This window comes from Melozone crissalis, unplaced genomic scaffold (assembly GCF_028551555.1).
Source record: "Melozone crissalis strain CALT ecotype California unplaced genomic scaffold, PUWL_Pcris_2 ptg000108l_1, whole genome shotgun sequence".
Taxonomy (NCBI): Eukaryota; Metazoa; Chordata; class Aves; order Passeriformes; family Passerellidae; genus Melozone; species Melozone crissalis.
In genome coordinates this window covers 825,838-853,114 of record NW_026535885.1, presented here as the reverse complement: position 1 = coordinate 853,114, position 27,277 = coordinate 825,838, and the positions used below count along the sequence as shown (strand labels likewise).

The window sequence follows — 27,277 nt, the reverse complement described above, 5'->3', positions numbered from 1 at the left end:
GAGCAGGGCAGGGGCTGGGCAGGGATGGAGGGCATTAACCCCTGGCTGTGTGTGCCCTCTGGCAGCAGAGCATTAACCCCAGGCTGTGTGTGCCCTCTGGCAGCAGAGCATTAACCCCTGGCTGTGTGTGCCCTCTGGCAGCAGAGCATTAACCCCTGGCTGTGTGTGCTCTCTCACAGGTCAGGAACATCCGCAGGGTGCTCAGCAGAGTGGAGAAGCCCCAGGGCCTGTACCCCAACTTCCTGAGCCCGGTGACGGGGAGCTGGGTGCAGCGTACGTATCCCTGCCTGCAGCATGCCTGCAGCATGCCAGCCTCTCCTTCCCTCCTTCCCTCCTTCCCCAGGGGCTCCTGGCACAGCAGCCAGGCTGGGGGACAGGGGATAAACCAGGCTTTGCAGGGAGCAGGGCAGGAATTGTGCCATTACCCTCCCAGATGTGTGTCCAGCTGTGTGTGCCAGCTCCAGACAGAATCAGGACCTTGCTGAGTATCCCAGCTGCAGAGAGAGAGAATTGGGACCTTGCTGAGTGTCCCACAGAGAGAACTGGGGCCTTCCTAAGTGTCCCAGCTCCATTGGGACCTTGCTGAGTGTCCCACTGCAGAGAGTGTCCCTCTGAGTGCTCCCACAGAGAGAATCAGGGCTTTCCCTGCCCAGGGGCTCGTCCCACAGGAGATGGGAGCCAGCCCAGGCTGGGATCCTGCAGCCAGCACAGGAGCTGCATGGGGAGCACAGTGAGGTTCCCCTGCAGAGGGCTTGGAGGAGCCCCGGATCCCCCTCGGATCCCCCTTGGATGCAGGCAGGAATTCTCCTGTGCATCCCTGTTGCTGTTTCCATGGCAGCTCTGCAGAGCCATTTGGGGAGGCAGGATGAGATGAGGATGTTTGCTTCTCTCCTGTTGGGAGCCCAGCACTGGAGCAGTGATCAGGGAAGGTCTTGGGGAGGGCAGGGAGTTGTGGTGGCACCCAGGGAGGAGGCTGTGCCCCTCCTCAGGAGTTTGCCCTGTGCCAGGGGCAGGAGGTGCCACTTGTGCAGCATCTGTGACCTCCCCTCTCTGCTCTGGCATTGATCTGCTCGTTCTGGCTGCTGGATTTGATGTTGCCAGAGAAGAGTCTCTTTCAGAGGCCGGTTTGAAGCTGTCGGTGGGTGACATTTGTTGTCCAGGCAGGTTGCTCTGAGTCCTGCAGCTCCTGGTGTCCCCATTGCTCTCCTTGCTGGGCTGGGTCACTCCAGAGCTCTCCCAGTGCTGCTTTGGTGGCTCTGGTGGCACAGGCAGGGACAGAGCCCTGGCTCTGAGCAATCCCTGACCTTCAGCTGGCAGGGCTGCTCCCAGCAGAGTGCCTGGGATGGTCACGGCTGTCCCATTGAACCAGGGCTGCCCTTTGGTGCTGGGAGGAAGCCCTCATCTCTTCTGCCACCAATTGAATTCTGTTTTCTGTCTCTTCTGCCACGAATTTAATTTCTGTTCTCAGAGAGGGGGTCTGGTGGTGCTTTCCAGAGCACATTGAAAGCAGTTTCTGATTGCTTGGGACAGGAGATGCCTGGAGATTTCCTGGTTCCAGACAGACTCTCACAGGCTGTTTGTGACCTTGGGATGTGACCCCAGATTGCAGGCAGGGAGAAGAGTGAGCAGCCCCTCCTGCACCCCCAGTGCTGCTGGGGACAAACAGATGAGAACAGGCACCTGCAGCCTCTCCCCGGCGAGGCCAGCCTCTCATTTTCTCCCTTGCCATTAAAGCTCTCTGCAGGAAGCTGTTTTCCCTTGAAATTGCTGTGATTTTCTTAAAAGGTGTATCTTTGACCTGGCTGAATGAGCAGATCTCGTCAGTGGGGAGGCTGAGGGAGGGCAGCAGTTACCTGGGGGCAGTGGATTTATTGATGCAGGGTGCCTGGGAGGCAAAGCTGCCACGTGGAGAGCAGTTCTGCAGCAGGGCTGCAGCTTTGGTGAGTCTCTGAATGGCACACTGAGGATCACAGAGCTGCTCTTTAAAGGCAGCCCGTGTTTGCAAATCCCCTGCCCTCCCAGCCGGGTGTTTAATCTCATTGTTTTGCTGGGGATTATCCCCTGGATCACCGGACACACTGTGGCACGGATGTTTGCTCTCCAGGTCAGGAAGATGATGCGTGGCTGTCGGGGAGGATTCAGCATTTGGAATAAGCCTCGGGACTTTATCTGTGCACAAGGAGAGGGGAAACAAAAATCTGAGCAGCTCTGAACACCTGCTGCATGAGCTGAGCTGGGAAATGAGGGTGGGGCAGAGCCGGGGGACGCTGTTAATTTGTTAATTAACAGGATGGCTCGGTCCAGGGAGGGCCATTTGTCTTGCTCTCCTAAAAACGGGAGTGCTCGAGTGCTGTAAAGAGCTGCTGTTCCCCCTGTGGCAGGGTTTGGAGCTGTAAATGCATCCAGCAGCTCCCCCAGGCACCAACCTGCAGCTGCCAGGCCCATTTCCCTCTGCAGTCCCTCAGAGCAGGGGTGCTGTGAGCACCCAGCCTGGGAAATCTCCATTCTGCAGAGGAAAACATGCACTGCACATCCCTGTCCCTGACTTTATCATTTTAATGTGCCAGCCAGCCCCAGGAATACAAATGCCAAACCCAGGAGTGTGTGCCCAGCCCCTTGCTGGCAGCTCTGTGGCATCCAAACACCTCTCCTGAGGGCTGAGACAGCTCCCAGGGGCTCCATCCAGATGGAAATCCCTCAGTACCCACCGCTGCTTTTGCTTTATGAGGCTGGATTTATGATGATGGCTCCATAAACAGGAAGCATCTTCACGTTGCAGGATAAATAACTTGTAAAATAAGGCCTCTGAATGGTTCTGCTAAGGGACATTAATGCTCTGGAAAATGACAGAACATTTTTCTCCTGATTGCACTTTCCACCTTTCTTCCTCTCTGGAAAGCAGTGCTGCAGGCTCTCCCCAGGAAGCTGGGCAGGGGAAGGAGAGAACAAGGGCATTAAATGGGACGAGATTGTTTCCCCTTTGTGAGGCAGCTGCTCACTGCCTGCCATGAGGCTGAAGCTCTGTCCTGCCTTTCCCACCACAGACCACGTCTCCATCGGGGGGCTCGGGGACAGCTTTTATGAATATCTCATCAAATCCTGGCTGATGTCAGACAAGAAGGACTCTGAAGCTAAGAAGATGTACGACGATGCCCTGGAGGTGAGGAGCGAGCTGCTGCTCCCTGGTTTTTGGGGGGAACATGGTTCATGAGAAGGGTTCAGACCTCCAGAATGAGCCTCTGGGTTTCCCTGGTACTCACTCCTGCCACTAACTAACACCGAGTAAGTTTTACTCACTGTCCACTCTCTTGACGTGCTGATTTCCGTCCCTCTAGGCAATAGAAAAGCATTTGGTGAAAAAGTCTGCAGGAGGCTTGACCTACATTGCTGAGTGGAGGGGCGGCATCCTGGACCACAAGATGGGGCACCTGGCCTGCTTCTCTGGGGGCATGATTGCCCTGGGGGCCCAGCACGGCGCGGGGGACAGGAGGCAGAGGCACATGGAGCTGGCAGCAGAGATCACCAGCACCTGCCACGAGTCCTACACACGCTCAGGTACCTGCGCTGCTGGGGGGCATTGCCGGGGGGCTCTGTGCCTCAGTGCTTTGGGCTGGAAGGGACCTGAAATTCCATCCCATGGGCAGGGACACCTCCCACTGTGCCAGGTGCTCCCAGCCCCAGTGTCCAGCCAGGGATCCAGGGGCAGCCACCGCTGCTCTGAGCACTCTCACGAACCAATTTTTGGTGTTGAAAGCAGGGATCTGAGTGCTGGACAGTGCTCGCAGGAGACTGGGATTCCTCACCACAGACCAACATACCCCTGATTTTCTGTTTATAAAACCAGTGCCGTTGGTTTTATCACCATCCCGATCCCTTCTCTCCAACGCAATGCAGAAAAAAGGCTCAGCAAAGCCTTGGGCAAAGCCTGGCGTGCTGAGCAGCCCGGGGGCACCTGGCTGGTGTCCTGCTGGTGCTGGCAGGCAGTGACAGCGCTGTGCTTGTCCCCAGACACCAAGCTGGGCCCCGAGGCGTTCCGCTTCGACGCGGGCAGCGAGGCCACGGCCACGCGGCTCAGCGAGCGCTACTACATCCTGCGGCCCGAGGTGGTGGAGAGCTACATGTACCTCTGGAGGCTCACCCACCAGCCCAAGTACCGCCACTGGGGCTGGGAGGTGGTCCAGGTAAGGCTGCAGAGGGCTCGGGGCTCTGGGGGTTCCTGTGTTCCTGTGGAGGAAGGAGCGGGAATTATTGAAATTGTGTTAAACGCTGAGATGGGTCAGGAATGCTGCAGGCTGGGTTGGGTGGGGCTCTGGGGAGCTTGGTCTGGAGGGAGGTGACCCTGTCTGTGGCTGGGGGGTGGAACTGGGTGATTTTGAAGGTTCCTTTCAACCCAGACTGTTGAAAAGGGGCAGGGTCTGAAACCCACGGGCAATGGGGCAGGATTCAAACCCATGGGCAATGGGGCAGGATCTCAAACCTGTGAGCAATGGGGCAGGGTCTCAAACCCATGAGCAATGGGGCAGGATTCAAACCCACAGGCAATGGGGCAGGATCTCAAACCTGTGAGCAATGGGGCAGGATTCAAACCCACAGGCAATGGAGCAGGATCTCAAACCCATGGACAATGGGGCAGGATTCAAACCCACAGGCAATGGGGCAGGATCTCAAACCCGTGAGCAATGGGGCAGGATTCAAACCCACAGGCAATGGAGCAGGATCTCAAACCCACAGGCAGTGGGGCAGGATTCAAACCCACAGGCAATGGGGCAGGATCTCAAACCCGTGAGCAATGGGGCAGGGATACACAAAGTGCCTCAGTTCAGGGTTATCTCCAGTGTGGATTTTTGCTTCTCCCCACACTGCTGGGGTGGCTGAGGGCTCTGTTCCCCCCAGGCCCTGGAGAAGCACTGCAGGGTGGAGGCTGGCTTCTCTGGCATCCGGGACGTGTACACCACCACGCCCACCCACGACAACATGCAGCAGAGCTTCTTCCTCGCAGAGACCCTCAAGTAAGTCTGGGCTCCCAGGGGCCCTCCAGAGCAGCACAGCTCCTGCAGCAGCTGCCCAGGGAGCCTCAGATGATGAGAGGGAGGCCTTCTCTTCATAGGGGAGGTGTCCTTGCCCAGGGCAGGGGGCTGGAAGCAGGAGAGCTTTCAGGATCTTTCCAAGCCAACCATTCTGGGGGAAGCTGGGCAAGGCTGCAAATCTTTGGGAGCAGCATCTCTGCTGCCCTTGGCTCCTGGAGGCTCCTGCCCAGGGGCTGGGGCTGCAGGGCTCTGCTGTGATCCAGGGCTGGGTTGCCTGGCAAGGGTGGGGATGTGCAGGGAGGTGGGAGTGTGTGCCATGCTGCTGCCCGTGCCTGCCTGGAGCCCTGCTGAGCTCCCCCAAGCTCTCCTGTGTGTCCCTGTGCTGCAGGTACCTCTATCTTCTGTTCTGTGAAGATGACGTGCTGTCCCTGGAGGACTGGGTGTTCAACACCGAGGCTCACCCCCTGCCCATCAACCACACGGACCTGAGGGCAGCAGGGCAGCCCTGAGGCCCAGCCTGGGCAGACTCTGCTTTTCCTTTCCATTGAAGGAATTCCTGCTGTTCCTGAAATGGTGTTTTGGGGCACTAGTCCAGTTGCGGACAGGATTTTCTCGGGAAGATGAACCATGACTAAGCACCTTCTTTTCCTCTGTGAGGAGCTCTATTAGGCTGATGATGAGATGTTTATTCTGGGCCATACTGTACACAGTTCATAGACATTCCTTTATACAGAGAATTTATATGAAATCCACTGATTTTGCTTTATAGTGGCCAAAGGACTGGAAGTTTGCCATAAAATAGACTTTACACCCACACAAACACACACACATCCTCCTTTCCTTTCTCTGGTTCATTTCTGCCTTTTGTCTGCTCTTGGATTTATCACCTTTCCAGCGAACAGCTCTCAGTGTCCTGGGATTTCTGGTGCTCTGGGGGCTCTGCAGGAGAATGAGGGAGTTGTCCTTGGTTGGGAGAGCAGCTGGAATTGTTGGGGATGGTGAGGAGGTGCTGGGAGCTCAGGAGTGAGGGGAGGACAGGGACAGGTGATGTTTTACTGGGAAATGAGAGCATCAGACCCTGCACACACAGGAGCAGCCTCAGGCTGGAATTTACAGATTTCAGGGGGGGACTTGAACCACCCTGATCCCTGCTGGAGGGGTAACTCAGGAGGCTCTTGGAGTGAGAAATTCCTCCTGCAAGGGACACAGGAGCCAACAGAGAGAGCCCAGAACGAGATCCAAGGCTGTGGATGGTGAGTTCAGGATCCTGAGGGCACCAGGGAGGGTGGAAAGCTCCAGCCTGGACCTCTGCAGGGGTGACACAGCCCTGGGGACAGGTGACACTGGGGTTCAGGTGACACAGCCCTGGGGTTCAGGTGACACTGGGGACAGGTGACACAGCCCTGGGGCCCAGGTGGCCCTGCCTGAGCAGGGACTGGGACAGAGCCCCCCCAAAGTCCCCTCCAGCCTCAGCCATTCTGTGACTCTGCGGTGTCACAACTGTAACTAAACCAAAATCCTTGCTCCTGGTGTGTTTTTATATTTTTTTTTTCTGTGCTCTTAAAACACATTTACCACCCATCACATCTCGTTTAACTTTCCTTTTATTGTTGGTTTGTTTTTTTGGTTTTTTTTGGTTTTTTTTTTTTGGTGTTTTTCTACTTTTATTTGGAACTCAATGTTACGAGTCACTTGTAATAATTTTACTGCTGTAATAGTCAGATCTGTGAAACAGAATAAAAGTCTTGTAAAATAAAAAGCCTGTTGGGGTTGATCCTGTAAAAGACCAGTCACTCCATGCTTGGAATGAGACAACACTGGATTTAAAGAGTGGATTTGAAGAGTTTTGTGCAGTAGAAGTTGATTTCTAGGGGAATCCAGGCAGTGTTTGACAGCAATTCCAGCTCTGTTAAATGCTGGATCTGGGATCAGATTCCCTCTGATCACTGCACAGCTCTGTGGCCCCGGGGGATGGAACATTTTTATTTTTGTTCATTCTTGTGACAGCCTCGTGACAATCGGTTCATTCAGCAGCTTGGGGGAAAATAAAGTTGCTTTGAGCAAGTTGTGAAAACAGAAAATGTTGTTTCTAAATTCCTGCCTTTGTAATTCCCCGAGAGAAATAAGATTGTCGGATGGGGACTTAGCATTATCCCAGGGATAAAGCTGCTGCCTGCTAAGCCTGGCCTGGAGGAATGGGTGTTGGTAAATAAACATCTTGGGAGTGAGCTGTGTTATCCGGGAGATTTGGGCATGGGGAGCTCTTGGAGCTCAAAGGATTCTGATAATGGATTAAGGGAATTTCTTAAATAAGAATGACCTGCTCTTGGAGTAACATGGAGCAGAATTTAAACGCTCAGAACAAACAGTGTGGTTCTGGTTTCCTTCAGGAACAGCTCCATGGCTGGTTTCCATTTCTCACAGGTGAGTGGCACCATCCCACACCTCCCAAGGAAGTTTCCTGCAGCTCAGCACAAACCAGGAGCAGTTCTGGCCAAGGGGAAACCTGGGATCGTTTCTCCTGCTGGGTGGAAACCTTCCCTGTTATTATTGTTTTTAGGATTCCCTTTGATCCAGGTGTGCCCCACAGCAGATGTGTGGATATTTAACATTCCTCATGAGTGCCGTAATCCCAGCGCCCAGAACAAACCCAGAGAGGTTTGTTCTCTTTCAAGGAGCAGCAGGCACCCTGAATTATTTCACCTTTTCTCTTTCATTCGGGTTTTTCATGGAGCTGAGTTCCAGGGGAGTTTTCTGCTGTGCTGCAGAAGGAATTTTCACCGCATGAATCACAAAAATCCCCCCTGGTTCCACTGCTGGTCCCATCCTCATCCTCCCTCCCTTAATGGCTTGGTCATGCTCTCGCTCATCCCCATCTCCAGAGTTCTTTAAACCTAAAACAAAAACGATTAGGCAGGCTTAGGATACAGCAGAGCTTCAAAGGATTAAAGGCTGACGCTGCTTGCTTCCCTCGGAGAGATCAAACACTCGGTGCCGGCCCTGCAGCAGAAATCTTCCCTGGCTGTGGGGGATTGGAGAGGGATTGGAGAATGAGGCGTGGGGAGGGGTTAAAATAATAAATTTGTGTAGCTAAATAATTTTGTGTGTCTTGGCCCAGCCACCGCTAAGGGACAATGTGACAGCAATGCCACGGCTGCGGGAGGGACACTGAAGACATGGGAGGTTGAAAAGCTTGGGGTGGAAATGACCCAAAATGTGACCCATGGTGGTAAAAATGACCCAAAATGAGACATGGTGGTAAAAATGACCCAAAATGTGGGGATGATGCTGGAGAAAGGAGGCTGAGCACCATCACCCCAGGGCTGCCAAGTCATTCCCATTCCCAGAGCTCAAACCTCAGCAGAATTAAAAAAATACCCATTTTGGTCAGCTATAGCCAAGTAGAAGTGCAGGATACGGCTTTGGGAAGTGCAGAACAAGTCCAGGGTTTGGTTCTTTCTGGGAAAAGCTGAATTAAGGACAAAATGGGAATGTGAGGATGGACAGACACACATCTATCCCATGGATAATAAAGAAAAAGTCCTTGGAGACAGAGGATGGGGTTCATCCCCCCAGAGCCCTCACAGCAGAGACATTTCAGCCTAAAAAGCACTTTTTCCTGAACAAGTGTCGCTCATTCACCATTTAGAGTGGTTTTATCTTCACAAGTGCCGTTAATTTAACACCAAAATGAACTTTTCCCTAACTGGGATTTAACACTAAAACACATTTTTTCCTTAGCGGGTGCCGGTCATTTACCACTAACACGATCATTTCCCAGACGCACCGACGCTCATTTACCACTAAAACACATTTTTCCCCGACCAAGTGCCGATATTTAACACCACACAGCCCCTTCCCGTGACGGAGCGGAGGTGATTTAACACAAAAAGGGGTTTTTATTCTCCGCGGGGCCCGCGGCCCCTCCTCGGCCGCCTGACGCCTCCCCCGGCCGGGCGGCCATGGCGGCTCCGCGGCGCGGGCCCGGCGCGATGGCGGGGCCGGGGCCCGGAGCGGCCCCTCCGCGCCTGGCGCTGGCCCTGGCGCTGCTGGCCGCGCTGCTGGCCGCCAAGTACTACCGGGACGCGGAGGCGGCGCGGCAGCAGGTACCGAGCACCGGGCACCGGGTACAGGGGCGGGGACGGGCCGGGCGGAGCGAGCGGGAATGGCGGGCGCGGCCCGGCCGGGCTGCGTGAGGGGAGGCGGCGGCCCCGGGCGGGCAGCGGGGCTGGGGGAGCCGGAGCGGGGCTGAGGGAACCGGAGCGGGGCTGGGGGAGCCGGAGTGGGACTGAGGGGGCACCAGGAGCCGGAGTGGGGCTGAGGGGGCACCAGGAGCCGGTGGGCACCGGGGCTGAGGTGGCTGTGGCCAGGCTGAAGTGACCACCAGGCATTTGTTGGGGTCTGAAGTGGCCATAACCAGGCTGAAGTGACCACCAGGCATCAGTGGTGGCGGAGGTGGCCATAGTAAGGCTGAAGTCACCACCAGGAATTGATGGGGGCTGAGGGGGCCTAGCTAGACTGGAATGACCACCAGGCATCAATGGGGGCTGAGGGAGCCATAGCCAGGCTGAAGTGACCGCCAGACTTGGGGTGACCCCTGGGTTTGAGGTGACCACCAGGCATCTGTGCCCATGGGGGTTAAGGTGTCGCTGGTGTTGGGGCACTGCCAGGCATCGGTGGCTGCTGGGGCTGAGGTGCTGTGGCCAGGCTGAGGTGACCACCAGGCATTGGGGGGTTCAGGTGGACACCGGGTTGAGGTGGCCGGGCTGAGGTGACCACCAGGCATTGAGGGGGTTAAGGTGGACACTGGGTTGAGGTGGCCGGGCTGAGGTGACCACCAGGCATTGAGGGGGTTAAGGTGGACACTGGGTTGAGGTGGCCGGGCTGAGGTGACCACCAGGCATTGAGGGGGTTAAGGTGGACACTGGGTTGAGGTGGCCAGGCTGAGGTGACCACCAGGCATCACTGGGGGTTCAGGTGGACACCAGGTTGAAGGAGATGTGTCAGCGCCTGCAGCCAGGTGCTCACCAGAGCTGTTACCTCTTTCCAGAGCCCAGGATGCTCATCCCCATTCATTCAGGGAATGAAAGCAGGTTAACTGTGGACAGTCCACAGTGCATTGTCCCTGTGCACAAAAAAACGTTTCCCTTCATTTTTTCCTGTCCTTGGCCACGTCCTCATCCACATCTTCGTTTTGAGCTCCTGTTTATTTCAGTCTCGGCCCTGGAAGTGCCCTGGAAGGCTCTTAAGTGCTTTTGTAGCTGCAGTTGATGGGAGCAAAGCCTTCCAGGCTGCATTAGTGCTGCTTCAGGCTGGCAGGCAACAGATGGAAAATAAACTGGCTCAGGAGCTCTGGGGATGGTGCTGCAGGCAATGGAGAGCAGCAGAATGCAGAGTGTTTGTGCTCCCAGCTCCAGCCTTCTCCAGGGTGGCAGGGCAAGCTGCTGGATCCTGGGGCATGTGCCAAGGGCTGGCTGGCACTGAGGGCTTTGCCCTGCCTGCTCTGTGTCCCTCCCTCCTCTCACACCAACCTGGAGCTCTTGCTCTGCCTCCCAAGTTGTTCCTTTCTCTTCAGAGTGCAGAGTGGAAATGTCTGGAAGCTTCCAGAGCCCTTCTGGGGCTGCTCTGAGGGAGACATCACCTTGGTGAGCCCTGTGGGGGCTTGGCAGAGGGAGAAACTGAGGCACAGAGCAGCTGGGATCCTATGGAAGTTTCTGGAGAAGGCCGTGGGTTCTGTGACTCCCTGATGGGTGGCTGAGGGAGCAGGGAGCCAAAATATTCCAGTTCCAGGTCTGGAGCTTTAGAGGGGCACTGACCAGAGCAGGGCGGTGATGTTGGAGTGGATCCCACTACAAGTGGAGGTTTCTAATTCCAAGGGCTCAGCTCACTCCCTCTGTGCTTTGGGAATGTGGTACTCACATATTTGACCGCCTTTGTTTGCACATCAGCTCATCCCAGCAGCCACCACCTCCAGGTGCTCCCAGATCTGCAGGTTTAGGCTGAGCTAGCTGGAAGAAGTGAGGGATTTTTCTGGCAAAAGGCTCTGAACGTGAGCAAATGGTTCAGCTGGAATTACTCAGGCAGATGTAGGTTCAGTGTCCTCGTGCCAGCAGTTCCTGGACACGTTGCAAATAGCACCAAACCCTGCCAAGGGCCGTTCATCTTCCCCCTGGGTGGGGTTAACTCCAGAGGGGCCACAGTGGGCTCCTGCAGGAGGTTCCAATGAAATCTCTCTTGCCTCTTCTTCCCAAACCAGGAGCTGGCTCTCAAGTCCTTGGGGAATGAGGGGCTGTTCCTCTTCTCCTCCCTGGACACCAACAAGGACCTGTACCTGAGCCCAGAGGAGTTCAAACCCATTGCTGAGAAGCTCACAGGTGGGTTCCTGCACAGAGCCGAACATCATGAACCCCACAGCTTGAACTCACTGAATGTTTTATTCACTTTATTGTTTTCTGGGTGTTATTTACACGAAGAGAGGCTGTGAGGTTTTCCATGTTGTTGGAAAGGCTTAAGCAGCAGACATCACTGTGACAGAGTGCAGTTTTTACAGGGTGGAGGATCCCACTGCTGGACTAGCAAAGTACATAAGTGACTTTGTGTGGAGCTTAAGGGGGATTTGGGATGGGTGAATGGCACAAATGCAGCTCGGGCCAGGCCAGAGGCACCAGTGAGGGCTCCATTCAGCTGGGGCAGCTCTCCTGGCTGGCAGCTGGGGGAGATCATCTCTGCAGGCTGTGTCAGCACAGAGCAAGTGGCTCTGCTGGTGCCAGCCAGGGAGAGTGTGGGCATGACAAAGGACATGGGGACACAGACAGGGATTGCTGTGCTCTCCTGGACTGGCTCCAGCACGTGCTGGGATGGGGCTGTGAGTGTGCCTGGGCTTTGCAGCCAGGGAAACAGGGAACCATGGAATGGTTTGGGCTGGGAGGGACCTCAAAGCCCATCCAGTGCCACCCCTGCCATGGCAGGGACACCTCCCACTGTCCCAGGCTGCTCCAAGCCCTGTCCAGCCTGGCCCTGGGCACTGCCAGGGATCCAGGGGCAGCCACAGCTGCTCTGGGCGCCTGTGGGAACAATTCCTCCCCAATGTCCAACCTAAACCCATCCCCTCCCACGTTAAAGCCATTGAGCTCATCCCCTTCCCCTTCATTCATGCAGCCAGAGCTGGGTCAGAGTTCTGCTGTGTGGGGACAGCTGGGAGACCCCCAGTGCTCCTGGATTTGCAGGATAAACGTGTGATCACTTCACAGCTGCATAAAAGGGGAGGGAGGGGCAGCAGCTGCCTGAATTCCTGTCCTTGTGCCCAGGGGTTGCTCCAGTGTCAGAGTCTGAAGAGGAGGAGACACCAGATCCAGATGGGGAGACTCTGTCCATCGTGGCCAAGTTCCAGCCCCTGCTCATGGAAACGATGACGAAGAGCAAGGATGGCTTCTTGGGAGTAGGTGTCCCGCAGGGCCCAGACTGTGGGATAAACAATCTGGGGGTGGGAACAGCACCAGGAATGTGCTGGGAGGGGACAGGGTCCTTGCTGTGACAGGGACCCCCTCAGCATTGCAGGCTTTCAGCACACTCAGCAGTGCCCTGCCCCAGTCAGAGCAGCCTCCCTTCCTGGGGAGCAGGAACAGAGCTGCCTCTGCTCATGGCCTGTTCCCTCTGCTCTGGAGCTCACATTCTTGAGGGCTGACAGAATGTTTGGTGGGGTAAGAAGAATTTGGGATGTGATGCATTTTCCCCCCCTCTTCCAAAGCCTCCCTGCATCCATGACATCACTGCACACTGGGACACTCCTCTGTGGGCTCTGACAGCATCTTCTGTTCCCAGATTTCCCACGTGGCTCTGTCTGGGCTCAGGAACTGGACAGCCCCAGCAGCCCCCATGAGTGTCCTGCTTGCCAGGCACTTCAAAGCCTTCCTCCCTCCTAAGGACAATCTGGAGCTTGGGGAGCCCTGGTGGATCATTCCCAGTGAGCTGAACATCTTCACTGGGTATCTCTCCAACAACAGGTTTTACCCTCCGCCTCCCAAGGGCAAAGAGGTGAGATATGGCACTCAGATTTCGTATGTGTACCCCTGTTTTCTAGGGAAGCAGGAATTCTGCAGTGTATAGCCAGGAGCACCTAAACTGGGGGCAAAACTGAGAGGAGGCAGAAGCTCTGTGTGTGTCTGTGACGAGTAACTTCATCTTGTTTGTTAATTGTGTGGGACTGGAGCATAGCTTTTCCCAGAGAGAGTTATTCAGAAAGGACAGGGGTCATTCCTGATGGGACAGTGTCCAAGTGAGCCTTCAGGTGCCAGGTGGGACCTGTGTGTGCCCAGCAGGTAAAGCCTGGCTGTGCATCCCCTCCCCTGGCTGCATCCCACCCCTTCAAGGCTGAAGCATTGGCACAGGCAGCCTTGCACATCAGTTTGCTGTTTGCCTGGGCTGATGGAAGGCTGCAGCCCATGGCAATGGCACAGAAACCATGGAAGATGGATTTATTTGTGACAGCAGTGCCTTGCTTTGTCTCCTTGCTGTGTGATTAGGTCGGTCTCTGAGCTGGCTGTTAAATCACGGCCGTTCTCAGGTGGGGGTTGCTTTGGAGGAGCAGTTCTCATTGCTGTCCTCAGCCCTCCTCCCGTGTGAGGAGCAGTTCTCACGCTCTCCTGCCCTCCCTCAGGTGCTCATCCACAGGCTGCTGAGCATGTTCCACCCGCGCCCCTTCGTCAGGACGCGCTTCGCCCCGCAGGGAGCCGTGGCCTGCCTGCAGGCCAGCAGCAGCTTCTACTACAGCGTGGCATTCCGGTGAGCCCGGGGGGCTGGGGACACCCCCGGGGGATGGGGACACCCCCAGGGGATGGGGGCACCCCCGGGGGATGGGGGCACCCCCGGGGGATGGGGACACCCCCGGGGGATGGGGACACCCTCGGGGGATGGGAACACCCCCAGGGGATGGGGACACCCTCGGGGGATGGGAACACCCCCAGGGGATGGGGGCACCCCCGGGGGATGGGGGCACCCCCGGGGGATGGGGACACCCCCGGGGGATGGGGACACCCCCAGCCTGTGCAGCCCTGGCAGAGGGCACAGCAGGCATGGCACTGCAGCAGGTTCCCAAGGGACACTGGGTGCTGGGGCTGGGAGGGAGGTGCAAGCCAAAAGTCACCTGTGCTGCCAGTGTCACCGTGTCCTCATGCAAGCCAAAAGTCACCTGTGCTGCCAGTGTCACCGTGTCCTCATGCAAGCCAAGGGTCCCCTGTGCTGCCAGTGTCACCGTGTCCTCATGCAAGCCAAGGGTCCCCTGTGCTGCCAGTGTCACCATGTCCTCATGCAGGGCATCACCGCTGGCTGAAAGGGGAGAATCTGGCTGGCAAGAATTCTGTTAGATTTAGGTTTGTCAGAGTGTCTTTCCAAGGTGGAGAGTGCACAGAATTGTTTTACTGGCAGTGTTACACGCTTTACACAGCTGTTACACACTTTACAGTGTTGCACACAGCTTTGATGTGTCTGAGCAAGCTAAAGGGGCCTTGTTCTGTCCCTGTGATTCAAGGAATGATAAATTACTTCATCCTTCCTGGCTGCCCAGTTCCAGAAGGCATGGATACTGGAGATGCTCCTGACCCAGGGCATCTGTTCCAGTCTCACCCTCCTCACTGTGTGACATGAAAAGCTGTTTAAGCTCCACCTCTTGTGCCCAGTCGAGGTTCATAGTTTCAGGTGCCTGGAGACAGCTTTTCCCTGCTGTCCCTGCAGTGCAGGATCCCAGCTGATGGCTCCTCTCTCCTTGCAGGATCCACGCCGAATTCCAGCTGAACGAGCCACCAAACTTCCCCTTCTGGTTCTCCCCGGGGCAGTTCACAGGTTACATTGTCCTGTCCAAGGACTCCTCCCACGTCAGGGACTTCAGGCTCTTTGTTCCCAACAACAGGTACGGCTGTTTCCCTCTCATTTCTGGGAAAATCTGAGAGATTTGAGCTCTGCAGTTGCTTTAAATGCAGTTCTGCATTGGTGAGGATCCCTGACACACCCAGGGCCTGATTCACACCCACTAACTGTCCCTTGCTTATGGGAGGGACAGGGTTATGTGGCAGGACTGGCAGTCCCAGTGGAGTTCAGCAAGGCTTGCTGCTCCTCCTCCAACACATTTTTTGCTTGGAGTCTCACAGGTTAAGGCTTTGTGTGCAGAGCTGTGCAGCAGCTCGTTCCTGCTCTCTGGCAAGGAGCTGGAAGTGTTTCAGGGGGAAGGAGCTTCAAATCTCTTTGCCCATGACAAGAGTGAAAATTCTATTACAACGTTACCCTGGCGACTCAACCCCAGTGGCTCTGTCAGCACATTTCTTACAGCCAGCAGCCACTTTGGGCTCTGCCAGCAGCCTTTTGCTTCCAGAAAAACACTTTTAAAAGTTCAGCAGGATCAGGATGTGCGAGCGAAATGCTGGGAAGGAAGAGGGAGCAAAGACATCTCTCTTTCCTGTCATTTGACAGAGCTCAGAGGTGTTGAGTGTGATTTCCAGAGTGCTGAGTGGGTGCCTGGGCCCTGGGCCAGCAGGATTGGTGTTCCTGGGCTGCTGCAGGGAGCACAGAGATCTCCAGAGGCTCTGGGCTCAGTGCTGGCCCTGCAGGAGGATGTTCCCTCAGTTTGGGGGTTCCCTTGCACAGCTTTGGCCCTGGGTCACTCGTGGGTTCCCCTGCAGGAGGATGCTCTCTCAGTTTGGGGTTCTCTTGCACAGTTTGGGGGTTCCCTTGCCCAGCTTTGGCCCTGTCTGTTCCCCTGCAGGTCCCTGAACGTGGACATGGAGTGGCTCTACGGGGCAAGCGAGAGCAGCAACATGGAGGTGGACATTGGATACCTGCCCCAGGTCTGTGCCCTGTCCTGTGCCCCACACTGGGCAGCTTCTCAGGGGTTTGTGCTGCCACAAACCTGTGGAGCCTCCGTACCCCATTCCTTGGAGCTTTCCCTGGATCATTTCAGTACAGCAGTGCAATTTCCAATTGTCTCTGTCTGTCCTCTGCAGCCCCGTTGGCAGCTCTTCTGGTATTTTCCTTTTTCCCTCAGTGTGGGTTGCATCCTAAGCTTTTGGAGACTTTTCCCTTTTTTAAAACATTGCCTGACAGGCAGGAGGGAAGATGAGGAGCTGAACCCAGGCCCTGAGCCCAGAGCAGGGTATGAATAACCGTGGGGCTGGATTTAGAAAGTGCACGAGGTTGTTCCCCTTTTTTGTGCTCTTGGGACAGGAAACATAAGGCAGAATTCTGAATGCCTGAACTCACCAGGCCCATGTTCTCCTAGACTAGAGCTGTGATTATTTTTAATTGGCAGAAGTCAGATTTAGCAGAATCATTCCAGCTGTAGCAGAACCACAGGGAAGCTCCTGGGCAGCTTTTCCTGCTGCTCCCTCTCGTGGCTTCCCAGGGCTGAGCTGGTGACAGAGCAAGAGCTGCCAGTGAGCCCTGCAGGTCCTGGTGGCTGAAAGGATCTGGTGTCCCACAGCACTGGAAGGTGGGAACGTGGACTCTGTGCATTTCCAGCCCAGGGAGTGCAGCCACACTGAGGGAAACGAAGTTCCTCTCCTGGTGTTTCACTGGCACAGTGCAGCTCCAGGAGATGGGAGATGAGGCTGTGCCTTCCCGAGGAGCTGCACGGTGTTGTTTAGGATCTGTGCCCTGTCCTGGAGCACCAGGAGAGGGCTGGCAGCAGGTCCAAGGCAGGCTGTTCCCTGCAGATGGAGCTGGAGGCCACAGGGCCCTCGGTGCCCTCCGTGATCCACGATGAGGACGGGAAGGTCCTGGCCAGCAGGGACCCCTCGGAGGAGCCCATCCAGTTTGTGTTTGAGGAGATCACCTGGCAGCAGCAGATCCCCTGGCAGGAGGCAGCCCACAGGCTGGAGGTGGCCATGTACCCATTTAAGAAGGTGAGCAAGGGGCTGGGCTCTCCTTGGCACGTTGATTTGGGGCAGATCGTCCTCACTGAGCCACCCAGTGACCTGGAGGGTCCAGGGAACACAGCCTGAGCAGCATCCAGGGCACTGGGAGGGTGTCCCGGGGGGTTTGGGGTCACACAGCAGCACAGGCAGCAGCAAATTCTCCATGTCAGGATTGTGCTGTGGGTGTAGGCTCATCCTTCCTGCCTCTGATCACTGTCTATGCTGTGATTGTGGAGCAGCCAGGTAATTGTGCTGCTCACAAATGCTTTTTGCTCTGGCTTCACTGGCACAGCAGCCAGGTGCCTCTGGACCAAGCTCTCCTTATCAGCAGAGAACACACGAGCTGCCTGTGCCTCTGCAGCCTGCAGCCAGACACAGATTTACAGCTCTGGGTGACCCAAACCATTTAACAGGCCAGCAGGCTGTGGAGCAGATGGCCACTGCCTGTCACTGCTGCCTTGGCTGCAGGGACACATTTTGGTGGCTGCCTCCTCGTGCCCGAGCTTACAAATGTCCCTTCAGGCTGCCAAGATGTTCCTATCAGTTCCTTTCACTGGAGTGATTGCGGCAGCTCTGTGCAGCCTCCCTCAGCCAATTCTTGAGATTTTTCAGCAGGTTTGTAATAAATATCTCAAGGCCAGATTTCCCTGCAGCTGAGGTGGGATGGAGCAGCTCTGTGCAGGCTCCCTCAGCCAGCTCTCAGGCTGTTTCAGGATATTTTATAATAAATATCTCAAGGCCAGATTTCCCTGCAGCTGAGGTGGGATGGAGCAGCTCTGTGCAGGCTCCCTCAGCCAGCTCTCAGGCTGTTTCAGGATATTTTATAATAAATATCTCAAGGCCAGGTTTCCCAGCAGCTGAGGTGGGATGGAGCAGCTCTGTGCAGGCTCCCTCAGCCAATTCTCAGGGTTTTTCAGGAGATTTTATAATAAATATCTCAAGGCCAGATTTCCCTGCAGCTGAGGTGGGGCTGCAGACAGCCTGGGCGCCCTGGTGCAGGTGTTCTCTGCAGTGTGTGAGGTCAGGGCTCTGCAGGGACAGGGACAGGGGGACCACAGCCTCCCCACCACAGTTATCACTTTATCACAGTTATCACTGATTTAAATCTGCATGTCCTGCTGCAGACTGAGCTCTGTGTGTGTCCCCCCTGGGTCTGGTTCCCTCAGAGCTGCTCCTGCTGGAGCTGGGCTGTTGTGTCCCTGTCCCTCACGCTGTCCCTCTGCCCCCAGGTCTCCTACCTGCCCTTCACAGAAGCCTTTGAGAGAGCACAAGCAGAGAAGAAGCTGGTGCACTCCATCCTGCTCTGGGGGGCCCTGGATGACCAGTCCTGCTGAGGTGAGGGCATTGCCAGCCTGGCTGCAGGGATGGGGGTCAGGGGCCAGCAGGTGACCTTGCGCCACTTGTTTGGGCTCTGGGGGTGCTGGACAGACAAAGCTGGGAGCTGGGAATCACTGCTGGGAGCTGGGAATCACTGCTGGGAGCTGGGAGTGGGAATTACTGATGAGATCTCAGCTGCCCAGTGGCCACACCAGCTCTGTCTGAGTCAGGTGCCTTTGTCAAAGTGGAGACATGGCTCTGGTCCTTCCCTTTCCTCTCTCCTGCTGGGGAAGAGGAGAGGCAGCATTGGCAGGGAAAGGGGCACTGCTCTGTGTGGCTTGTCCTGGCACCTGCACAGAACAGGTCAGAGCCAGGCCTGGCCTTGGGGCTGTCCTGGTGTGCAGCTTTCCCCCCCAGTGCCTCAGAGCTTCTGTGCCACGTTGGGCAGGAGGGGAAGGGTCTCCTCAATCCTGTGTGCCCTGAAGAGCCCTCAGCACTGGGCTGTGCTTGGCATGAGCAGCAGGTGGCACTGGGGGTGGCTGCCATGGCTCTCCTGTTCTGTGCCCGCCTTGGGCTCTGCTCTGCCAGCAGCACCTGTGGGGAGCAAAAGCCATGGAAAACTGCCAGAAATGGAGCAGAAAGGCAGTGGGGAGGGCTGGGGGGAGCCAGAGCCAGCTGGCACTCAGCAGCTGGCATGGAGCACGGTGACAGTGCCCTGAGGAAGCCCAGCAAAGCCTCCTGTGCCTCTTCCCGTGCCAGGTTCGGGGCGAACTCTCCGGGAAACCGTCCTGGAAAGTTCGCCCATCCTCGCCCTGCTCAACGAGAGCTTCATCAGCAGCTGGTCCCTGGTCAAGGAGCTGGAGGAGCTGCAGGTGAGGCTCACGCTCTGCTGGGGTGCCAGGGGGTGCCAGGGGGATCTCTGTTCCCAGCCCTCCCTGTGCTTGGCTGCTGCAGGGGCCAGGCAGGCAGCAGATGGAGCAGGCTGACAAGTGGCACTGTGACCCCCTTGGCTCTGTCCTGGTGCCAGGTTTAAAGCTAAAACAGATGTTTCTCTGTGAGACAGCCCTGCCCAAGGCCTCTGGTGCCATCAGCCAGCTGACTGCCCTGCAGCCCAGGGGACAAGCAAATAACCAAATACCCAAATAACTGTGTGAGCCCTGGGGCTCCTGGCTGAGCCTTTCCCCCTTGTGAGCCTGTGCTGTCAGCTGGGATCAGTCACAGAGCTGGGGACTGGGAAGGGCTGGGATCACACTTTGGTGTGCCTGTGATGGGGTGATTTCTTGTCTGGGGAGAAAATCTGCAGCTGAAATGAGAGAGGGAGCCTGAGAGGGAAAGGGAAAGCAGCCTGTGAGAGTGGTACCAGTTACCATTGCACTGCAAAGCTGCTCTGCTCCCTCCCTCCTGCTCTCCTGTGGGCTCCCCTGTGCCATTCTGCCACTTGTGGGGTGTGCCAGTGTGTGGCTTTGGTGTCTCCCTGCAGAGCAACAGAGAGAATGAGCTCCACAGCAAACTGGCCAAGCTGCACCTGGAGAAATACAACTTCCCTGTGGAGATGATGATCTGCCTCCCCAACGGCACGGTGGTAAGGCTGGGCTCCTCCATGGCATCTGTTCTGGGCAGGGTCTGCCAGAGCTGGGGCTGCCCCTGAGCCTAGAAATCTGGAACAAATGTGTTTTAGTTCTTCTTCTTAACCTCAGCAAAGGGTCAGCACCCTTGGGGGAACATCACACATTGTTCTCTGACTGTGAAATTCAGACCCAAATTCTGGTTCCTGAATTAGCACAAGAATCAGATATTCCGTGGGAGCTGTTAGAGCCTTGTCTCCTCTGTGCTGGCTGCAGGCCAGGCAGGGGATGGGGAATTGTTCTGACCCTTAGAAGTCTCCTCTCATCTGTTTCCTTTGCCAGGTTCACCACATCAATGCCAACTATTTCCTGGACATTACTTCCATGAAGCCTGAAGATGTTGAAAGCAGCATCTTTAGTTTCTCAACCAATTTTGAAGACCCTTCAACTGCAACTTACCTCCAGTTCCTGAAGGAAGGGCTGCACAGAGCAAAACCATACCTGCAGCCCTAAAAGTAGGCACTGAATGCCCCCCTGAGATGGCCAAAGACTCCAGAGATCTATTTTGGTTACAGCAAATCCTCCTGATCCCCGTGGCAGACGTTGAACTGCAGCAGTCCCAGCTCTGGGTCCTGGTGTGAGCTGAGTTCAGTTCCACAGCCTGCCCCTCTCGCTGCAGGCACATTTCTGCAGGAGTGCAAATACCTGAACACATCCCAGTGCCCCCGCCTGGGTGTGCACCCACCCTCGTTGCTCCTGGCCTGCAGGACTTGCTGGGAGCAGGGACAGCGCTGCCATCGTGACCAAACACTCGTGCTGAGCACAGAGCCAGCAGCCCTGGGCAGTGCCTGTCCCCTGGGGCCAGCCTGGTGTCCTGGGCAGCCTGGATCTGACTGTGACAGTCTGTGTGACAGGACTGTGGCAGCCCTGAGCTCCTGTGGCACTGGTGGCCTTGCCCTGAGGGTGGCACAGGGACACCAGGATGGGCACCAGGGCATCAGAGGGGTGGGCTGAGGATCAGTGTGAGCCCCCCAGTGACCCCAGGCTGAAGGACACAGCAGTGAGCAGTGTCCCACCCACCCATCCATCCCTCCCAGCAGCTCTGGGACCTTGTCCCCGTGTCCCCTTGGAGCTGCTGCTCTGTCCCTGTGTGCTTTGAGCTCCCAGGTTGTGAACATGAAGTTCCCTCTGGGAGCTGCCCGGGATCCTCACCTGGCTGAGGACTGGGCAGCTCTAAAAGCCAGCAGTACAAGAAGGTATTTCCAGGAATTTTTTCCAAAGAGATTGTTCAGACACAAAGCCATTGTCCCTCACCTGAAGCCACCCTGAGCAGTTGCTCCTGCTCTGTGCCAATGCCTGGATCAGAATGAGCATCATTTTGTGATTTGGAGAAGGAAAGGTTGAGTGAAGTTTCAGGCAAATTCCTACAGACATGTGAGGGGACAAAGCATCCTCAGTAGCTGCCTGCAGCCAGCCCTGGCTGCTGATGCTTCTTCTGCTCTCTGAAGCACAATTGTGTTGGACCAAATCAAATTAAGGGAAAAGCCTTTTTTTAATTTTTAATTTTCAGTCCTGGGAGGAGCCTGGTGGTGGCAATTCCCCTGTCCCCACCCTGGTCCATACCTGAGCCTGGAGACTGAGCTTAGCTCTGGGCTGAACCGGTGCCACTTCACTAATTTCTCTAGTGAGACTAATTAATGACCCCGGCACGGTTGGCTTTGTAACTATGCATTAACTCTGCACTTTCCACACCCCGGTGGGACAGGCTGGGCTCGGGGCAGCACTGCAGAGCTCTGGCAGCCCTTGGGGCCCTTCCATCCCTGCAGGGCTCAGCCTTTGGGATCCCACAGAGTTTATTTTTATTTTATTCTCTCCTGAGCTCCCCCAGCCAGCTGTGAGCGCTCTCGGGATGAGCCTGGGCAGTGCAGGGGGAGCCCCAAAGCCACCCCCGAGCCGGAGCGGCCTGGGGGACCCCGAGGGGTCACAGCCCGTGTCCCTTTTCCCGTGCCAGGCTGCGGGGCTCCATCAGTCCGTGCCAAGCGTTCTCCCCATTCCCTCCCTGTGTTCCCCCGTTCTCGGTCCGTTCTCTCTGTATGGGCTCCGCCGCCGCCCCTGCCGTGCCTGGTGACGCCCCGGCCCGAAACCCGCGGCGGGCCCGGGCCGATGTCGGCCGGGAGGGGCGGCGGAGCGGCCCCGGTAAAACCAAAATCATCCGTGCATCATTTCCTCAGCTGGGCTCGGCTCTGCTTCCTGCGCCGGGGCTGCGGGGGCGAGGGGCGAGACGGGGTGTCCCCAATGTCCCCTTTACACCTGGGTGTCCCCATGTAACAGGGTGTCCCCCCTTTACACCGGGCCGTCCCGTTGTCCCCGGGCTGTCCCCTCGCTGTTCCCGGCGCAGGCGCCGCGGCCCCGGAAGGCGCGGGGCGGGCCCGGTTCTGGTTCCGGGGATGGCGGCGGAGGGGGCGCTGGCAGCGGGGCCGAGCTGCGCCGCCGGCCCGCAGGTACCGGGGCCGGGGGGCTGGGCCGTGAGGGGCCGGGGGGCCGGGCCGGGCCGTGAGGGGCCGGAGAGCCGGGCCGTGAGGGGCCGGGGGACCGGGCCGGGCCGGGCCGTGAGGGGCCGGGGGACCGGGCCGGGCCGTGAGGGGCCGGAGAGCCGGGCCGGGCCGTGCTGAGCCCCCGCTGTTGTTGCAGTGAGGGCGGAGCGGGTGCGATGAGCGGCCGGCGCTGAGCAGGCGGACATGGACGCGGAGGCCGTGAGTGACACGGGCGGGACAGCGGGCACTGCCCCGGGGGCTGCCCCGAAACTGCCCCCGACACCTCCTCCGAGCCCCGGGCACTGCCCCAGAACCTTCCCCTGCCGCCGTTCCCCAGCAGCAGCTCCCGGGCACTGCCCCCGCCCCTGTCCCCGGGCAGAGATGGCAGGGATCTGTCCCCAGGCACAGATCTGTCCCCAGGCAGAGATCTGTCCCCTCCCCGCCCCAGTCCCTATCCCCAGGCAGAGAGATTTCTGTCCCGTCCCTGCCCCAGCCCAAGGGTTCAGTCTGAAGGGCTCCTCAGGAGTTTCAGGTGTGTCAGCATGGAGAGTGCTCAGAGCACAGAGGAGCTCCAGCAATAAATCGATTCCTGGGTGAGCTGTGGGCTGAGCTTTGGCACCGTGCTGTTCCCCGTGCAAAGCCTGGTGCTGTTCCTGCCACAGGAGCTCTCATGGGCAGAGCACTTCACCCTTTGGCTGCAGCCCAGAAGTGTCCTGGGAGCTCCAAACCAGCTGCTAACCTCAGTTACCACCAGGTTCTCAGTGACAAGTGAACAGATAACCAGTCAGAGATAGCCCCTGACAGCTGAGGAGAATTTCCAGCTGAATGAATTCCAGGGAGGGCCTGGGTGTGGTGCTGAGCGTGCTGTGTCCCTGCAGACCATCCCCATCTGGCAGAACAAGCCCCATGGCTCAGCTCGCAGCGTGGTCAGGATGATCGGCTCCAACCTGCCCCTGAAGCCCTGTCCCAGGGCCACCTTCGAGGTGAGTGTCCCCTGCCTGGGCGCCTGGGGCAGCACAAGGCAGTGCCAGCAGGGCTGCTCTGCCCCCACACATCTGCAGAGCTGCAGCCACAAAACCTGCACTGGTGCAGTGAAGTTTAGGAATTCTTTTTGTAATTTATTTTTTCTTGAATTCTGTTCTTGTCAAGCGATCCCTGGCAGCTTGAGGGAATCCCTGCTCAGGCAGTGCCTGAGCTGAGGGAAATGGAAAGGTGGAGCTGCTGTCCCAGGGTTTTGCTGTGTGACCTCCAAGGGGCCTGCTGCCCTCTGGGGCTGTTCCAGGACTGTGGAGTCCCTGATGTCACCCTTGGAGTGACAGAGGGTGGTACTTGGAGTGGCAGAGGGTGGCACGTGGCCTTGGCAGCGCCTGGCCTGGATCAGGTGTCACCTCCTGCCTCACACAGTAGGAAGGAGCAGCAGCTGGCCCAGGGAAGGATTTCTCTCCCAGCTCCAAACCTCAAACAATTGTGCAAACTAAAACAAACTGCTGGAATTGGTGCTGTGTGTGTGCCTGACACAGCTGCCCACAGCACAGGGGCTCTGGCAGCACACCTGGGGCAGCTCCAGGAGGACAAACACCCTCTCCTCAGCAGCATCTCCGTCCTGCAGGTGCTGCCCAGTGTGTCAGATCTGTACCTGGGGGATGTGCCCCCCGTGCCCACCCTGGCTGACATCGTGTGGATCGCAGCTGACGATGAGGAGACCTACGCCAGGGTCAGGTTGGTTTTCCTCTGCTGTTCTGGCACAGAGCCACACTGTGCTCTCATGGCCACAGCTTCCAGTCCCCTCAGGGTCTCATATGGTGCCTCTTGAGAGACATTTTTACCCAGAGAGGGGAAAAAATGACAAAGAACCCAGAGAGGAATTCCTGTGGGAAGTGCCAGGAGCCTGGGCCATGTCCTGCTCTGTGCACAGTAACTGCTGCTCCAAGGGGTTTTCTGGCCAGGAAAGGATTGAGCTCTCCCAGGACTGAAATGCCCCTGGAGACACCTGCAGGGATGCAGGGGCAGCCACAGTTTCCTGTGTTCCTGGTGCTGCAGAGGTGCTCTGTGCTCTCTGTGGGCACACAGAGCCTTCATTTGTTTCCTTGGAGGCTCTGCTGCCCTCAGGCTGTGCCAGGCTCTGCCCTGGCCAGGTTTGGCCCCAGTTCCTGACAGGATTTTGTCCCAGCTCTGCTGCCCTCAGGCTGTGCCAGGCTCTGCCCTGGCCAGGTTTGGCCTCAGCTCTGACAGTTTTGTGTCCCCAGAAGTGACACTCGCCCTCTGAAGCACAAGTGGAAGCCGAGTCCCTTCACGGTGATCCAGAGGAACGCCTCGGTGCCCAACCTGAGGAAGCAGGAGGAGAAGCTGCTGGCCCTGAAGAAGCCTGGGTTGCCAGCCCTGAGCAGGACCACGGAGCTGCAGGATGAGCTGAGCCACCTGCGGAGCCAGATCGCCAAAATCGTGGCTGCACAGTCAGGTAGGGCCAGGTTCCTGCTGGGGCTGAGCCCTGGGTTCCTCCAGGCCCCCTCTGGGCTGTTTTCCCAACATTTACCCAGTCTTTTACCTTCTTTCTCACTCCTCCATTGCTGCTGACCAGCAGGCATGGATCAGTATCCATGTGAACCAGTTATATCCCAAAGCACAACTGCATTCAAGGTGCCAGATCTGCAAAACTCAAATATACAAACAAGACACAGTTGATTTTTTAAAAAAAATACCACATGTATTTTGTTTAATGGTTCATCTGATTTACTTTTGGGGGCTGAGCCGTGGGTTCCTCCAGGCTCACTCTGGGCTGGTTCCCAGCAGTTCCCTGGGTCCCTCCAGGTTCATTCAGGGTGTTTCCCCGCAGTTCCCTCGGTGGGTGCTGGCTCTGGGGGCAGCTCGGGTTTTACATGTTGTTTGGTTTTACACTCTGTTGTGCCGGTGCGAAGCTGTCCCACGTACATTGCCGTGAGCTCACCCTCGCACCTCCCGTTCTCTGTCCCAGCCTCGGCCCAGCTGACCCCGGAGCTGCTGTCCCCGGGCAGCTCCAACGCCTCCTCTCCCGTGCACTGCTTCGGGCCCTCCTTCCAGTCCACCACGTCCTTCGTGATCAGCGACATCACGGAGGAGGAGGCGGAGCTGGAGAGCCCCGAGGCGCCGTCGGTGGCCGAGCTGGAGCTGCCGCCGCTGGGCGCGGCCGCCGAGGGCCGGCCCGAGCCCCGCGAGCCCGACGAGGAGGACTCGGTGTCCCTGTCCAAGGCCAGCAGCTTCGCCGACATGATGGGCATTCTCAAGGACATCCACAGGATGAAGCAGAGCAAGGACTTGTGAGTGCTTCCTGAAATCCTCCTTAATTCTGACTGGAATCCGTGCAGAGCCTGGGCGGGCACGGGGCCGGAGCTGCTCCGTTCCTGGGGAAATGAGATGTTGGTAACTCATTCCTGGGGTTTTTGCCTCTCTGGGATAGGAAATAATGGAGAATTTTCATGGGGGAAATACCTCCTTGGAGCAGAATTGGTAACACATTCCTGGGTTTTGTTGTTCAGGGCTGACTGCAGTGAGTTCTGTGCCCTCAGGAACCAGGCAGGGCTGTCAGTGAGGGATTTGGGTCCTGTTTGGGCTGTCTGCAGTGAGTTTTGTGCTCACTGCAGTGAATTCTGTCCCTCAGGAGCCAGGCAGAGCTGTCAGTGAGGAATTTGTGCTGTCTGCAGTGAGTTTTGTGCTGTCTGCAGTGATTTCTGTGCTGTCTGCAGTGAGTTTTGTCCCCTCAGGAGCCGCCCGTCCCTGAAGCAGGAGGACCCGGCCGTGCTCATTGCAGAGGTGCTCCGGAGGAAGTTTGCCCTCAAGGACGAGGACCTGGCCCTGAAGGAGAAGTGATGCTGCTGCCCTCAGCTCTGCTCCCACAAGCTCCTCCACAGCAGCTGCCTTCTCCCAAGGATTGAGCCTTCTGCCTCTTTTATTGATCATGGTTTGTGCACGGACACCTGGTCGGGAATTGGATTTGATGTGTTTTTGCCACGTGTTGTTCTATTTAAGAAAATCCTTTTTAAGAAGATGGGAGCTGTTTCCCAGCTGTGTTTTGGTGTTGGTGAGGATCTCCTGGCGTGCTGCTGGATGAGTTCTGTGTTCCTGCACTTTTCCTTAGGTTCCAGCTCAGCACTGGGCTGCAAGGACAGAACCAGTTCCCTGCCCGGTTTGGACAGGACAAACCCCAGTTTTTACCCTGAGAACGAGCTCCTGGGTGCTCCCAGCCCTCCGGGACTGTTGGATCATGGTGGGAAAAGGGATTTTATTTCCCCAAACCCCCCTGGCTCGGGTCTGAGGGGTTTCCTGTGCCCTGGGTGTTCATTCCCTCACAGATCAGCCACAGTTGCATGACAGAATGGCCTTAAGTTCCTGCCAGTGATTGAATTGAAGCCCCTGTGCCCCCAGCCTGTGTTTGATTCCACCTCCCCAGGGTCTGTTTGTGGCCCTGGCAGCCCAGGCAGAGCAGGGCAGGGGCTTGGCCTGGCTGTGGCTGCAGCTCCCCCTCACCCAGAGCTCTCCCCAGCTCCACCTTCCCTGCAGTGCCCCCATGGCTGTATTTAAAATGTCATTTTTGTTTCCTTTCTATAAAATGGAGCCTTAATAAGACACTGATGGTCTGTGGGGTTATTGATGGGCTCGGGGTGGGGCCAGGGGCTTTCTTCATCCTCCTCAATGTCCTTGAAAAATTAAATCATCATCCCCACCTCAAAAAACAGAGGAGGGAATTCTGTGGCAGAGAGAAGATGTGAGAATTCCCATTTTTAGGGAGCTCTGCACCAGGATTTGGGGGGGGTTTGTGGAGATGGAGCTCTCAGCACTCCCTGCCCTGGGACACACCAAACCCAAAAAGAAACAAACTGCAACTTTTATTTGGATTAGAGCAGCACCCATGAGAACAAAGAGGAGCTCAGAGAACACACAGGAGCTGGGGGCTGCACCAG

At 56.9% G+C, this 27,277-nt stretch overlaps 3 protein-coding genes and 1 long non-coding RNA gene across 4 annotated transcripts in view; all 4 read left to right on the top strand.

Annotated features, from left to right (window-relative positions):
• Window positions 1-5,542, top strand: part of MAN1C1 (mannosidase alpha class 1C member 1) — a 50,950-nt gene extending 45,408 nt beyond the window's left edge. The window contains exons 7-12 of the mRNA XM_054292374.1: window positions 180-273; window positions 3,045-3,160; window positions 3,336-3,555; window positions 4,009-4,181; window positions 4,894-5,009; window positions 5,416-5,542. Of these exons, the coding sequence (XP_054148349.1) occupies window positions 180-273; window positions 3,045-3,160; window positions 3,336-3,555; window positions 4,009-4,181; window positions 4,894-5,009; window positions 5,416-5,536 (840 nt within the window). The 3' untranslated portion in view covers window positions 5,537-5,542. The remainder of the gene's footprint in view (window positions 1-179; window positions 274-3,044; window positions 3,161-3,335; window positions 3,556-4,008; window positions 4,182-4,893; window positions 5,010-5,415) is intronic.
• Window positions 5,543-6,269: 727 nt separating this feature from the next.
• Window positions 6,270-6,786, top strand: LOC128947874 (uncharacterized). Its single transcript, XR_008484057.1, has 2 exons — window positions 6,270-6,343; window positions 6,420-6,786. It is a non-coding gene; the product is annotated as an uncharacterized LOC128947874 (long non-coding RNA).
• A 2,233-nt stretch (window positions 6,787-9,019) lies between these two features.
• SELENON (selenoprotein N) lies at window positions 9,020-20,568 on the top strand. Its single transcript, XM_054292375.1, has 12 exons — window positions 9,020-9,133; window positions 11,284-11,401; window positions 12,335-12,465; window positions 12,849-13,061; window positions 13,684-13,808; window positions 14,794-14,931; window positions 15,781-15,862; window positions 16,727-16,915; window positions 18,157-18,262; window positions 19,004-19,116; window positions 19,725-19,826; window positions 20,152-20,568. The coding sequence occupies exons 1-12, from the start codon at window positions 9,020-9,022 to the stop codon at window positions 20,320-20,322; spliced, it is 1,602 nt and encodes a 533-aa protein (XP_054148350.1). The 3' UTR covers window positions 20,323-20,568.
• Window positions 20,569-22,477: 1,909 nt separating this feature from the next.
• On the top strand, window positions 22,478-26,942 carry MTFR1L (mitochondrial fission regulator 1 like). The gene is made up of 6 exons (XM_054292377.1): window positions 22,478-22,562; window positions 23,222-23,326; window positions 23,953-24,062; window positions 24,590-24,801; window positions 25,315-25,636; window positions 26,081-26,942. The coding sequence occupies exons 1-6, from the start codon at window positions 22,548-22,550 to the stop codon at window positions 26,184-26,186; spliced, it is 870 nt and encodes a 289-aa protein (XP_054148352.1). The 5' UTR covers window positions 22,478-22,547; the 3' UTR covers window positions 26,187-26,942.
• The last annotated feature ends 335 nt before the right edge of the window (window positions 26,943-27,277 follow it).

Coding starts and splice junctions, on each gene's coding strand:
- MTFR1L (XM_054292377.1), top strand. Junction 23,327..23,952: donor GTCCCAGGGCCACCTTCGAG/GTGAGTGTCCCC, acceptor TCCGTCCTGCAG/GTGCTGCCCAGTGTGTCAGA. Junction 25,637..26,080: donor ATGAAGCAGAGCAAGGACTT/GTGAGTGCTTCC, acceptor TTGTCCCCTCAG/GAGCCGCCCGTCCCTGAAGC.